The following is a 16,097-nucleotide window of genomic DNA, read 5'->3' as shown; positions in this document are numbered from 1 at the left end:
CAAAGGAGAGATCTTATTGTCTTGAACTAGAAACTAAGACAATAAAAATTTTAGCTAAAAATAATTGTTAAGAAATAAATATTCCAAATTATGATGTTATATGTTTAATTTGTTTGTCTTTTAATATTTGACTTTCAATATATGAGTGTATCATAATATTTTAAATTATGTTTATTTAAAGTGGCCTGGAGGGATACAAAACAAAATATGAAAATTTTCTCACCTAAAAATTTGCACATACACCAGTTCGAAGAAACTAAAACATAGAGAGAAGAGTTAGCAAAGAATTATATATATTTCCAAATATACAACTTGGAATATTTCATGAAACCAACAAAAACCTCCTTCTACTTGCAAGATACTTTCACAGTTTAGATTCTGAAAAGGAAAGAAAAAAGAAAAGATCCTCTTTGAACGATCAATCCTTTTCAAATTCAGTGTATAGCAGCCTTTTCTTTTTCTACATCATCATCATCCCCTATATATATAAACCAAAAACACACTTCTTTTATTGAAAAACCAAAATTTACTCTTATTAAAGCCCTTCCACACATCTCTAAATAGGAGTAGTGTGAGAGACTTTCAAAGTAGAACACTTTTGAAGGGCAACAGAGGAAAAAAGAGGGTTTTTAAGTTAGTGAATGGAAAAGGTGAGGAGATTAGCAGCTGAAAATGAAGTGCTGATAATAAGCAAGAGTTCTTGCTGCCTTTGTTATGCAGTGAGTGTTCTTCTAAGGGATCTTGGAGTTAGTCCCATGGTGTATGAGCTTGACCAAGACCCTGAAGGAAGAGACATGGAGAAGGCCCTTGTAAGGCTGCAGGTCTGCAACACGCCGCCCGTTCCTGCCGTCTTCATTGCCGGAGAACTCGTCGGGTCAACCAATGAAGTTATGTCTCTTCACCTAAGTGGAGATCTCAATCGAATGTTGAAGCCATACAAGGTGGTTCAAGAGAACTAAGATGATATCATATATGTCGTCTCCTCAATCAACAACCTCATATTTGCCAAAAGTTAGAAGCTTTTTATGTTATGTACTGTAATGTTTGGGTACGTAATGAATAAAACAACTGTATATCAACAAGGTCTGAAAGTTGATATGGGCTTTTATAGCATAGAACTTTTCTTTCTTTTTCTTTTTCTATATTTTTAATATCCTTCCTAGTCTAATTTCTAGATTTTTTTTTTTTTTTTTTGTTGAAAACTTGAAATATTGTCATATCCTTGTAGAATATTAAATTATTATCGTTGCTATTTATTGTTAACCTAATGTTGTTTCAAAGGAACTACCTACATATTCCCTTTACTATGTGAACTCTCCACAACAATAATAAGTTCAATTGGAAACTATGGACTAAGTTAACTCTCCCATGGCCTTTCGATCAAACTCTATCGTCTATCTAAGTTGCCACATTCTTACCTCAAATAAACATTTAGAGAAAAGGGTGAGTGTTGATGCCAAAATTGGGCCAGGTAAAGTGGTTTGATCTCCAAGTGGTAACAATGGTAAATTTGAATTTTTTGAGAAGAAATTTGATAGATGTCAAAAAGTACAAAATTTCACTATATATAGTTACTCTCTTCCTTAGAAAAAGAAGAGTTCCAAATGATATTTTGACCCCAAAATGGCCTAAAAAGAGCAAAATGAGTGAACATGTGCTCTTGAACCACTATAAGTTAGTTTTAACTGTTTTGGACCGATTTTATAATCTTTTATAGTGGTTTTAACTGTTTTTGCAGAAATCAAGGAATGATTCACCTGCATCGAAAACCTTAAATTTTTAGATCATGCCCAGTCATTTGTGTTCGTTAGAAAGAGGTTGAATCCGATCTAGAGAGCCTTTGAGTGTGAGATTTTGCCTCAAGGAGTCTTGTTACTATTTATTTTCCAGCATTTGTTTAGTTCTTTCATTGTACTTTTCATTTCTTTATTTTCTACTCTTTGAAAGTTGACATTGTAACTCATGGCTTTTAAATTAATGAAATTTATTCATTCTTTTCTAATTATAAGCTAAATTTCTAAGAGATTCAGTCATATGGATACCCTAACACTTATGGCTTGAGCAAATGTTAATTCATCATGTTACCTTGACCTTTATATTTTCTCTGTTGAGTTTATTGATATCTTTTCAAGTTAAAGTGACCATATACATGTTTGTGGAATATTACACTGAGAAGGTTAAGATAAAATAGATTTTACAAAGGAATATGGAATTAAAGCCTAGACATAGGTTGTCATGTAACCTTAGAGATAAGGTACATCATAGGACTTAGAAATTTCTTGACATAATCTAAGATTTAGCTAATCGTAGAAATACAGAATTAGCTACATAGGCTCCTAAAAGTACTTGTGAACAAGGCTAAATAGGAGAAGTTTTTTGTCCAATGTTCGTCACTATCGATGTGATGGTCACATAGCTCAAGACATAAAGCTCGTTGGTTGAAACTTGAATGTAAATTTCTACTTTTATCTATTGTTTATTTTAATATTATGTGCAATACCAAATCTCTTCTATTATCACTAAGCTACCATCAATTTTCATTATTAGTATTGTTTTAAGAGAAATTGAATTACATTTAGCCTCATGGGATAAGATACTTGGAATACCACTAAATTTATTCTTACTTGATCATAGTGTATGCTTGAACTAGACCAATTTAAATTACATTTTTACTGTTCATATACATTTGTTCTATCAAGTTTGTTGTGTCATTGTCGGGGACCAGCTGAAAAAAAAATAATTTTTTTTTTATAGTGCTACTCAATGCGACTGCATTGACTCTATATCAAAGAAAAATCTAACTTTGCAAGGGATAGTTGGCACATGAGAAGAAGGTAGTGCCTATTTTAACCGGATCCTGAGAAAGAAAGGATCTTTTATTGTAACAAGCAAGTACCTAAATGAAAGTGTTTGGAGCAAAAAGAGTTGAGCGCATAGGAACATTTAGAAGAAGTTGCTTTTGTTCAGCAAAATCCAATGGATCACCCTAAAGTCAATCCTTCTATTCTTCCCATATAAATGGAGTGCAGCAGAATGGCAACTAGCGCCAACCACCACAACCAATTGCAAAACCCCAAAATCCTATCTTCATAGTAGAATATAGAGATAGAGCGATAAGAGAATATGCAGCCATCATGTTCCAAACTTTGGATATTGGAATTCTTGACCCAACCTATAGAGGTACCTATACATTCGAGATAGAGCTTCTCATAGTTTTGGATGTTGAACACATTTGGACAGTTCGTAGGATTACTGCATCAAGTATCCCATAAATATCTTAAACAATTCTTGTGCAATTGATGCTCTTTTAAGGTGAATAGAGTTCCTGAAGATACTTTAAGACTAAAATTATTTTCCTACTTTGTGCAGGGAGATGTTCATTTCCACTCACCTTAATTACATTATGTGAATAAGGTCTGATTCAATGGACTTGGCCTTAGCTGAGGTCGAGGCCAATCAGCCTAATTTGGCTTTGGGCCAAGCTGACTCTCCTCTCTAGACCCATATAAGTTTGTATCATGTACAAACCAAGTTGGTTTGGCTTTGGGCCAAGTTAGTCCTTTTCCTTAGGTCCATTTAATCCTCTAGGCACAGTAGGTTGACCGTTTATTGTCATCTTCTTGGTCCAGTAGCTTCTTCTTCTTCTATATGTCGATTTTACCTTTTAACCCAAAATCACCCATAACATTAGGCCTCACTTCCAAGTTGGGGTTCATGATTTAACTATGTTTCATGGGTTTAGTGTAACACCCGAACCCTCACAGGATTCTTTAAGTTGAGAGATGAACTTGGAATTGAAGCCTTGGAAGGAAATATTGGCTAAGTATCTAAACTATGCCTTGGAGGAAGTAAAAATACTTCGAAAAATTTCTAAGTGTTGGAGAATAGTAGATTGGAGTTAAAATTTGGCTAACTATTCAAACCGTTGGGGTTGATTCCCTAAATCTCGTAGGGTTCTATAGTTTGTAAACATTGTTGAACAATTCATTGTCTATAAAATATATGATATTTTAGTTGCATTAACCACAAACCAATAAACTAACATCCAAGGTTATCTTTGTAACTTAAACATGTATGTAGAGACATACGGCTGGATCATGTTTAAATGATAACCTAAATGGTCTGTAGTAGATGGATAAGGTTGGGTACCTTATCTTGGTGACACTACGAGTATAGCCCACTTTGTAGGTTTTACAATTGTTGTAAAGTGCTACAAATGATCTGATCTGATCATTCATGTACATGCAAATGGGAATATTCTATACAAAGGAGTTTGTATAAGACCAGATCACGAAATGTTTAGTTTCATTATATAACATTGTTCATAATATAGACTTACATTTCACCAAGATGACCATAGGTAACATGACCTGAATCCTGAGTGAGTTGTGAACTCCTGCCTATGAGGGCGGTCCTTTGATTTGTATGGGTGAGAGTGGCCAGATCACCGACTCAACAAGCCTACCATTTTGGGATTCGTCTAATAAAGGAGCTGGGAACATAACTACACAAGATGAAATTCACTCCTTCCCCAAAGTAGGGGTAAGTAGATAAATTGCTCCCTTAAGGGCTGATTCCGGGTCTTGAACAATGTGACGCCACACTCTCTCCTGGCCTGAGAGGGATTTAGTTATAGTTGGACTATGATCTATTATTCATTAGAGGAATCAGTGGTACTTAAGGAGTTAGATGTAACTACAAGGGCAAAATGGTAATTTGGCCCAACTGTACTTACGAGCAATTTGTGAAGGATCATTGTATTGTTGATTGATTATACCCAATGAACGCAGAAATATATTTGTAGTGCAAAGAGTGTAACTGTCGGTCTTTAGTGGAGTGCCCAACAGTTAGTGTATAGTGAATATTAAAAAGTTTAATTAATTATTCATGCACCGTTGGAGCTTCAAGCTACAGGTCCATGAGGTCCCCTTGGTAGCTCAATAAGATTAGTTAAGAATTAGTTTTTGGATTAATTTGAATTGTTCAAATTAGTAAAGGGATTTAATTATATATGATATAGTTAAGTTGTTTCAATTATAGGTGATATAATTGTCATAATGTATATGATATATTATAACTTAATGGGAGGAAATAAATATTTGAATGAGATTCAAATATAGTTTCTATGAATTGAATTCATAGTTGTTAAATTTAATATAAATATGATTTATATTAAATGTCATATAAAAGAGAAAAGAAACTATAGTTTATATTTTATGTGATACAATATTAAAACTATAGGTTATATGTTATATTTGATATAACATATAATTTAATATAAATATAATATGATAAGTTAGTTATCATATTTATATTTATATTAATTATTATTTTAATAATAAGGGAAGGAGTTACAACTCTCTTCCCCTTCTTTTCTCTCCACCCACATAAATGGGTAGTGGTTATTTTTGGCAAGTAGAAAAGAAAAGGTTTCTTCTTCTTCTTGCAAGTGTGGTTAATTGATTTTGAGACAGTGGAAAAAATAACAAAAGAGTTCTGTGTGTTTAAGTTTTTGAGAGTTCTCAATCTTTCCTTCTCTACATTAAGTTTTCCCTTAAAACCAAAATAGCCAAAGCCCACCACTTCTGGATTCTCACCTTGAGAATACTGAGGAAACATTCGTGGTAATGTTCATTCTTGTTCGAGGTTTTTCTTGGAGAAAGTCTTCAAGAGGTTCTTGGTGTTGTTCAAGGGAAATTTGTGAAGAAAGGTCTTCATAGGTGAGGCTTTTGAAACCTTTTTCTTTAGCATGTTGTAATCTATAATTAAATGCATATCTTGTTCTTTCTTTACTGTGAAATTTATATTCAATGAAAAATGGAATTTGGTCGATTCGCTTCCGCTCAAGATTCTCTCCCATTAGAGTTCCTTCAATTGGTATCAAAGCCAGTTATAGGTTTCTGATTGCAAATTCCATTCTTTTATTGAATCATTTTTACAATATTGGTGGGTTTTATAATATGCATTCTGTTTATGCGATGAATGGTTGTGGATTTAATTTGTTGATGGATGTTTCGGTATAGAACTCTCTGTTTAAGGCTTTCTTTAATTTACAAATTTGGTTTGTAAAGGCCCCTGTGTTTTTGGGCATTAATCTTGCAATCGAGTTTGTATTTGGTAACTTTGAGTCACTCATACTGTTCTTGGGATGCTTCAAAGAAGGGTTGCAGAGCACAGTTTCGATGGAGAAGTTGAAGCAGATATTCGAAATCGTGTAGCTACAGCTACACGATCGCGTAGCTCTTGCTATGTGATCATGTAGCATTTGCTAAACGATCATGTAGTTAATGCTACGCGATCACGTAGAGTTTGCGACACGATCGTGTAGCATTTGCTACAAGATCACATAGAAGCTCATCACATGGTTGCTTGCTACGCAATCGCACAGTCTTTCATGCTCATCACATAGTTGCTTGCTTTGCATTAGTGCAATCTTACATACAAGATTGCATAGAGCTCATCGCATAGTTGTTTACTACACGATCAGCTGCAAGGTGGTTCTTTGAAGGGTAGTTCGGTTCGAGTGGTTCAAGGCTCGGTTCACCTGTTTTAAACCAATTGACTCAAATTTTGTAATAATTAGCCTTTTTACATTTTTTTTGAGGTCCTATCCCGGTCCATCAACTGTTATAATAAATATACATGTGATGTATGTTTTATATTATATGTCATAATATATGTCATATAGTTTTAAAACCCACCATAGGTTATGCATTTATATTCATGCATCATTTTATGTTATAAGTGTTATAATATATGAATATGCATGATTTAAATTACACAAAGCACGCTCAAGCATCATATAGTATAAATGTTATAGTATATGTATGCATACATTATAGCATATCCATGCATCATTTATATTATAATTGTTATCATATATGGTTGAATGGATGTATGGAATGTATGCTGCTATAAATCATTACTTAGTTATATAATTGTTATATATTAGTAATGAATAAATATTGCATGAAGCATGGCATTACCTTAGGTTAATTTATAAATATTATAATTAACTATAGTATGTCAAGCATGCAATGGTTGTTTTTAATTGTTTAATTTATTTACAATTGTTATAACTAAATGAAATTAGAATTAAAATCAATAATAAAGAGTTGCATGCAAATCTTAGGCTATAATCATTTTTTAAAAATTGTTTTAAAATATGATTGAGATAGACCTAAGATCACATTTCTAATGAGATTATAAATCTAAGTTTAATATTTTAAATCGGTTTAATACGATTAAATTGATTCTTAATAAAAGATTAAATATGTAACAAATGTATCTATAAGGGACCTTTTGACTAAGGCGGGTTCTGGCTAGGCTGGGGTACTTAAATCGATGGAAACATCGCACCCCTACCTGGAAACCTACCTGGAAAGGTGAATTAGATAGATTTATTACATGCATGCAAATTTGATTAAAGTCTATTAAAAAGTTTAATGAGACATCAATCAAAATTGTTTAATAATCAAAGACGAGAGTTATTTTTTAGCAAATTAAACAAACACTTAGATAAAATCAGTAGTTGGATATTTTCTAAGTTAATTAACCCTAGGTAGAACACTCAGTGGGAGGAAAATGGGTATATGATACTTCATTTTAGCCTCTACACGTTTCTTCCTAAAAGCTCACACCATGAGATCTACTCTCAGTCTCGAGGCACCATGGTTGTCCCCTTATGGGTGGCATTTAGGTAGGTCAATAAAAAGGTGAATGGAGTGAGTGTTTATAGTAAGTAGGAGCAGGACGTGTGACAACACATCCCTCTAACTCTCTCATTAGGTCAAATAAAATTTCATGCATCGTCTCGAGGCATCGTGGGTGTCCCCCTAAAGGATGTATTGCATGACGCTTTATTTGATCTCTAGAAATGGATAGGGTTGCTTTAGTTTCATGTCCCAATCAGTTTTTCCCTACGGTTGACTCATTGTGCCGGGACTCTAGAACCTAAAATGAGGGGTTACACTTATACATAATTGTTAAGGACCGAAAAATGGTGGCGGTTAGTTATAATGACAAGGTGTTGTTTCTGTATAATGGTTGAGAATGTCTCATTTCAATGATAGAGCACTTGATCACCCTACGGTGACTTTTGTCTGCCTCACTGAAACATCATTGCAAAATAGATGTCAGTTAGGGTACACTAGACTATTTTGCTAAAAATTAAATGGTTTTCTTAAAGTAGTTTAATGCAAGTAGACTAAAATAGTTTGTTCTTTTTTTAGCAATTTCATTAAAATGGCTACCGCAACTTTAAGTTTATTTGTAGTCGATAAATTAATAGGAGAAAATTACGCTAGTTGGAAAAACACAATCAATACTATCCTGATCATCGATGATCTTCGATTTGTCCTGATGAAGGATTGTCCTCCCATTCCATCTGCCAATGCTCCTCGAAATGTTCGGGAAGCATATAAGCGTTGGACAAGGGCAAACGAAAAGGCGCGAGCGTATATCTTAGCAAGCCTTAATGAATTCTTGGCCAAGAAGCATGAGCTCATACTCATAGCACATGAGATCATAGAGTCCCTGAGGGGAATGTTCGGACAACCATCTACACAGCTTAGGCATGACGCTATCAAATACATCTTCAGTGTCCGTATGCAAGAAGGGGCATCTGTTCAAGAACATGTTCTCAACATGATGATCCACTTCAACGTGGCGGAGATGAACAGGTCAAGTATTGATGAAGCCAACCAGGTTAGCATAATACTAGAATCTTTACCTAAAAGTTTCCTGCATTTCCATAGCAATGCTATTTTGAACAGAATTGACTACAACCTGACCACTTTGCTCAATGAGCTACAGACCTTATAATCCTTGTTGAAAAACAAGGAGAAGAAGGGTGAAGCAATGTTGCTTCATCTTCCAAAAAGTTCCATAAACATTCGACCTCTGGAACTAAGTCTATACCTTCTTCCTCTGATACCAAAAATGGAAGAAGAAGAAAGGTGGAAAGGAGAAGGCTAACCCATTAAGGCTGACAAAGGAAAATGTTTCCATTGCAACGAAGATGGACATTGGAAGAGAAACTGTCCCAAGTATTTGGCAAAAAAGAAGAAAGCCAAATAAGGTAAATATGATTTGCTTGTATTGGAAACCTGTTTAGTGAAGAATGATTATTCTACCTGGATTACTAACTCTAGGGCCACTAACCATGTTTGTTCTTCATTTCAGGGAATTAGTTCCTAGCGGTACCTAGATACTGGTGAGATGACGATACAAGTTAGAATCGGGCACGTGTCTTAGCTGTGGTAGTGGGAGGTCTCCGGTTGACTTTACAGAACATATTTCTTGTTTTAAAAAATGTATTTGTAGTTCTTGAATTAAAAAGGAACTTAGTTTCTTTAAAGTGTTTATTAGAAAAATTTTATAATATCAATTTTCTTGCTAATAAAGTGTTTATTACTAAGAATGGTATTGATATTTGTTCTGCAAAACTGGAAAATAATTTGTATGTGCTAAAACCATTAGTAACAAACGCCCTCTATAACACTAAGTTGTTTAAAACTGTTGTAACTCAACATAAAAGACTTCCCCTAAAGAAAATACTCAACTTTGGCATCTAAGATTATGACACATCAATCTCAATAGAATTGAGAGGTTGGTGAAGAATGGACTTCTGAGCGAGTTAGAAGAAAATTCTTTACTTGTGTGTGAGTCATGCCTTGAAGGTAAGATGACTAAGACCTTTTACTAGAAAAGATCACAGGGCCAAAGAACCTCTAAAGATAGTACATTCAAACCTTTATGGTCTGATGAATGTAAAAGCTAGGGGAGGTTATGAACATTTCATCACTTTTACTGATGATTATTCAAGATATAGGTACATTTATTTAATACGACATAAGTCTGAATCTTTTGAAAAGTTCAAAGAGTTCCAGGCTAAAGTTGAAAATGCATTAAATAGAACGAATAAAACATTTTGATCTAATCGAGATGGAGAGTTTATGGATTTAACATTCCAGAACTATATGATAGATCATGGAATAGTACCCAACTCTCAGCACCTAGTACACCTCAACAAAATGGTGTATCAAAAATCAAACCCTGTTGGACATGGTTCGTGAAGGAACTCTAAAAATAGAGAACCAATAAGCAGAAGCGGATCGTTCCAAACTCTATTGTGAAAGAATATAAACATTTACAATCAAACAGAAATGATTACACATAAAGATAAATTATAGTATGCTTCTTAATAAACATATAAGGGATCGAGTAAACAATACTATTGAAGAACCCTTTCTTCACGTGTTTCCTTCGATCGTTCAGCAACTCAGCAAATAAGTATGAATGCAATGAGCCTCTGGAAAATCCTCGATCACTAGCGAGTACAACTCAATCCTTGATCCTCGAACAGAACTCGACACCACCACAAGGTTACTTTGGTGTTCTTAGTATGAGAATTCAGGAATTGTGGGCTTTGTATGAATTTGGATAGAGGGATGGAGGAAGTAGACGATCGAGTAAATGATTGAGTAGACAATCGAGTATGCGATGAACAATCGTATAAAGGAAGAAGTCTATCATATAGACTTGATACTCGATTGTGTAGTAAAAGCACTATCGTATAGTGAACTCGACACTCTATCATTTTTTCTCTCAAAAGTAATCTAATTACTTGTTTCGTGTAGCATGTGGAATGAATAATGAAAAACCAGTTTCTTCTTTATCCCACAATTGCCATAAACTGTTTAAAACCACCCATTAAGGTTGGTTATCAGAGAAAAAGAAAATTAATTATCTCATAATTAATAAATTATAAATAAATACAATAACTAACTTATCATATTATATTTATAACTTATAGTTTTAATATTGCACCATATAAACTATAGTTCTTTTTCTCCTTTATAACATTTAATATAAATTACATTTATATTAATTCCTCCAATCAAATAACAATGTGTAAAATACATTAAATCAATTATATCATATATAATTGGACAAATTTAATTATATCATATATAATCAAATTCCCTCTTGTTAACTTGAACATTTCAAACTAACTCAAAAACTGATTCTCAACTTGAATCCATTTAGCTACTAAGAGAACCTTATGAACATGTAGCTTGAAGCTCCAACAATACGTGAATAACTAATTAAACTCTTTAATCACGATATCCACCATTCATTAACTGCCATGCATTCCACTAAAGATCTACAGTTGCACTCTTCGCACTACAGATAGATTTTTGTGTCCATTAGATATAACCAAACAACAGTATGATGACTCTTCACAAATCGCTCGTAAGTACAGCTGGGCCAATTTACCGTTTTGCCTCTGTAGTTACATCTAACTCTTTAAGTACCACTGATTCCTCTAATGAATAATAGATCATAGTCCCACTATGACTAAACCCTTCTCGTGCCAAGAAAAGGTATGGCGCCACATTGTTCAAGCCTCGGAATCATCCCTTAAGAGAGCAATTTATGTACTTACCCCTGCTTTGGGGAAGGTGTGAATTCCATCTTATGTAGTTTCGTTTCCAGCTCCCCAATCAGACGAATCTCCAAAGTGGTAGGTTTGAGTCACCGATCTGGCCATTCTCACCCATGCAAATCAAAGGACCGCCCTCACAGACAGGAGTTCACAACTCACTCAGGATTAAGGTCATGTTACCTATGGTTATCCTAGTGAAATGAAAGTCTCAATTATGAACGGCGTTATATAACGAGACTAAACATTTTGTGGTTCGGCTTATACAAACTCCTTTGTATAAAGTATCCCACTCGTATGTCTAATACACGAATGATCAGGATTATATCATTTGTAGAACTTTACAATATTTGTAACATCTACAAAGAGGGCCACACTCGTAGTCTCACTAGGATAAGGTATCCCTCCTTTATCCATATATTACAGACTATTTAGGTTATCACTTAAAGCACGATCCACTTGTATGTCTCCACATACATGTTTAAGGTACAACGATAACCATGGATCTTAGTTTATTGTTTGTGGTTAATGCAACTAAAACATCTCATATTTCATAGACTGAAGTGAATAAAATATCTCATATTATAAATCACAAAATGTTTGTTCATACATGTGTTTACAAACTACAGAACCCTACGAGATTTAGGGCATCAACCCTAACAATTTGATTTATGATGAGTTACACTTCCTTACCTGACTTGTTTTGGGGTTATGTAGTAGAGACTGCAGCGTACATCCTAAACTATGTTCCTTCCAAGAGTGTTGCAACAATACCTTTGGAGTTATGGAATGGTCGTAAAGCTAGTTTACGTCATTTCAGAATCTGGGGTTTCCCAGCACATGTGTTTAAAGCTAATCCTAAGAAATTGGAACTACGTTCAAGGTTGTGCCTATTTATAAGCTACCCCAAAGGAATGAGAGGTGGTTAGTTCTTTAATCATAAAGAAAATAAAGTATTTGTATTGAAAAATGCTACTTTTCTTGAAGGAGACCACATAAGGGAGCATAGGTTCAGAAGTAAGATTGTGTTGAATGAGATTTCCAAAGAAACTATTGAATCTTCAACAAGAGTTGTTGAAGAACCTAGTACCTCAACAAGAGTTGTTGAAGTAGGTTCATCTAGTAGGTCAAATCCACCTCAAGTGTTGAGAGAACCTCTACGTAGTGGGTGAAGGAACTCTTATTCAAGAGTACCTATGAGCCAAAGCGGATCTTTCCAATTCATTGTGATAGAATTACCGCAAATACATTCAAACATACTTTCATAATGCTAAAGAGATCAAGAAATCATACCAAATGAAGATTTCTTCTTCACAACGAGTCTAAAGCCCAACCGTCTACCTCAAACAATCACCACTCGGACAGAAGGAAACGGAGAAGACAACACCATTCAAAGCCTTCAGTATTCTTGGAGTGAGAATCCAAAGTGTAGGCTTTGTTCGGATTTGGTAGAGGGAAGGAGGAAGAGAGACCATACATAACGATCAAGCAAGTGGGAGATGCGGTCGTCTATCGCATAGACAATATGCTTGATCGTTTAGATGAAGTATACGATTGGGTAGTAAAAGTAAGCGATGATCTAAACAATCGTGTAGGAAAAGGTAAACGATCGTGTAAGAAAAGGGTGAGCGATCGTCTAAACAATCGCTAGGAAAAACTAAGCAATCGTCTATACAATCGTTTAGTAAATATCAAGAGCTAAACGATCGCTTAGGAAAAAGGTAAACGGATAATAGCATGTATCAGTATAATCAGTATGCGATCGCTTAGCAATATCATATATGTAAGCGATCGTGTAGTCACTATCATATAGGTACTGATTTTCTAAACGATGACACTATCTTTTTCACAATATCTACGCACTCGAAGATCAATACACCATCTGCTATTTATAATTCACTCATCCGTTATTAGAACGAAGAGGTGTCTTCCCATTTCCTTTATAATCGTCCAATGAATGTGATCTTATCACATTCATAACTTATAAATTAATATCATATATTAATTATAATATTTTTCCTCTACTAGATATAAATCATATTTATATCCAATTTCCTCTAAATTAATGTATCTCATACATAAAGTTAACTATATCATATTTAATCAACTCGCTCAATTATATCATTTATAATCGAACTCCTTCTTGTCAATTTGAACATTTCAAATTGACCCAAAAACTGACTCTCAACTTGTATCCAAGCTACCAAGGGGACCTTATGGACCTATGGCTCGAAGCTCCAACGATACGTGAATAGCTGACTAAACTCTTTAGTCACGAAATCTACCATCTGTTAACTGCCAGGCATTCTACTAAAGACCGACAGTTGAACTCTTCTTGCATGATATATTTCTATGTCCATTGGATATAACCAATCATCAGTACGATGATCCTTCACAGATGCTCGTAATTACAGCAGGCCAATTTACCGCTTTGACCCTGTAATTACATCTTCCTCCTTAAGTACCACTGATCCCTCTTAATGAACAATACAACATAATCCTACTATGTGTGGACACCTCTCGAGCCATGAGAAGATGCATGCACCACATCATTCAAGCCCTAGAATCAGCCCTTTAGGGAGCTACTATCTATCTACTTACCCCTACCTCGGAGAAGGAGTGAATTCCATCTTGTGTAGCTGAGTTCCTGATAACGGGTAGAAATGCACGTTATTACAATACAAACGAGTAAAACAATGAGGGAATGCGATGGTAAAAAATATACAAAATCATGTCCAAAAGCGATAAACTGAGAATATTGTAATCGCATGCGCTCATGCATAAAAATAGCTAATTTACTTATTTTGTGCAGGAAAAATGCGTTGGCGCAAATAAAGTTGCGATCCAAGGATTTAGGCGTCCGCGCGCATTGAAAGATTGCGATCGAAAATCATGCGATCGTATGTGCTCGCGAAATTCGCTCAAGAAGGTGGCCGCATAAAGACGTGCATCAAAGTGAAAGCATAATAAATCATGAATGAGAATGGAAAGCGACTAACGGTCAAATCCGAATTTAGTTGACAAGCCGTTAACGACACACTGGTATATTCAACTTTTTGGTGACCATTAATCAGCGCATCAGACAAAAGATTTAATGACCTCCCATCATTGCAATCATTAGAAAGAAAAGCTTCCTCACCTTGAAGCTCAATAAATATCGAAGGCTACCATTGTTAGAGGAGTTCTACACAGTTCGCCACATATAGAAGATAAATCATATACAAATAGATAGTCATTAGTCTGTAGTTGTTCATATACTTAGAAGGCAGAGGCGAGCGAAGAGAATAAGACACTGAGAGATCAATCCTAGTTAGCTCGAAAGACTGCCAGGAAATGCTGTAAAAAGAGAGAGGGTCGACACTTGCGAAAGCAAGGATATTTTTCTAGACAGAGTAGAGTAAAAAAACAGTGTAAAAGCCACAGGAAGCAAGACATTGCTACCGGGTTCTCATCCCTAATTTCCATTATTTTTTTGTATTCTGATATTTATAAAATGGAATTCTCATCTCAACATCTGTTCAATCTCTTCACATTTTGCATGAGTAGCTAAATTTCCAAATGGGTTGAAAAGTACTTAGCTAGCATGATCTAAGTTCTTCACTTTATGCGATCATCTTGTCTTATGTATGCGTCGCTTACTCTTTAGAGATACTTGAGTGAGTAGTCTAAAGAAAGAACCTAGACTTGAGAAAGTCAGGTTAGAATCTAGGCTTGAGAGAGTCAGATTAGAACCACATAAGCAAGAGATAGAAACTTAGACATAAGTTCTATTTGTTATTATGCTTCGCATGCACCCTAGAAATAGGATATGATAGTATGTCATCACCTTGTGTATGTATTCATCATCGCATAGACAAGAATGGAGGCTTATACATAAGTCCTATCGATATTATCGTATACATCGCATGCATCCTAGAAATAAGAACTATGGCATTTGCATTGAGAGATGACATGTTATTGTGTGTGTGTAGCATGATCACATAACTTGAACGCAATCTTAGGAAGTGTTAGCTAAATCCCTTCTCAACCCGTTCATTGCATACTCATTGTATTCTCGATTTCATCAACTCTTTACTCAAATTCGTCGCATAGGATTTATACTTAAACAAAATACCAACCAACTTATTTGTTATAAGGTTTCCCTCCTATATCCATATACCATAGAAAATTTTGGTTACCACTTTAGACATGATCCACTTGTATGTCACCACATACATGCTTAAGTTACATACAGATAACCAGGGATATTAAGTTTATTGGTTTGTGGCAAAAATCTAAATGTGCAAAGTCAAGTAGTGAAGTAAATATCATTTATACTATACATCACAAGTGTTCATACAAAGTTGTTTACAAACTACTGGACACAAGACTTTAAGGCACAAACCTCAACAATCTCCCACTTGTCCTAAAGCAAAGTGGAGAGTACAAGTAGACAGGCACAAAACAATAAACTAGGGCATAAAACTGCAGTGCAACAAAATCTCCCACGTGCCCTAGTCCAGCCGAGGGCGATCCCGTAGACCCATGCTCTGAATGTGACCCTCAAACACTGTAGCCGTGAGAGCCTTCATAAACAAATCAGCAACGTTTTTCTTCGAGGTGATCTTCGTGCGATCACGTCACCTCGATGCACTATCATGTAGATCGAATT

At 35.0% G+C, this 16,097-nt stretch overlaps 1 protein-coding gene across 1 annotated transcript; it reads left to right on the top strand.

Moving 5' to 3' along the window:
* Nucleotides 1-509: 509 nt before the first annotated feature.
* LOC120078181 (monothiol glutaredoxin-S11-like) lies at nucleotides 510-1,263 on the top strand. Its single transcript, XM_039032407.1, has one exon. It carries the CDS (start codon nucleotides 642-644, stop codon nucleotides 957-959), a length of 318 nt encoding a protein of 105 aa, XP_038888335.1. The 5' UTR covers nucleotides 510-641; the 3' UTR covers nucleotides 960-1,263.
* Nucleotides 1,264-16,097: the final 14,834 nt, after the last annotated feature.

This window comes from Benincasa hispida, chromosome 5 (genome assembly GCF_009727055.1).
Source record: "Benincasa hispida cultivar B227 chromosome 5, ASM972705v1, whole genome shotgun sequence".
Classification (NCBI taxonomy): domain Eukaryota; kingdom Viridiplantae; phylum Streptophyta; class Magnoliopsida; order Cucurbitales; family Cucurbitaceae; genus Benincasa; species Benincasa hispida.
This window is presented reverse-complemented; position numbering and strand designations above follow the sequence as displayed.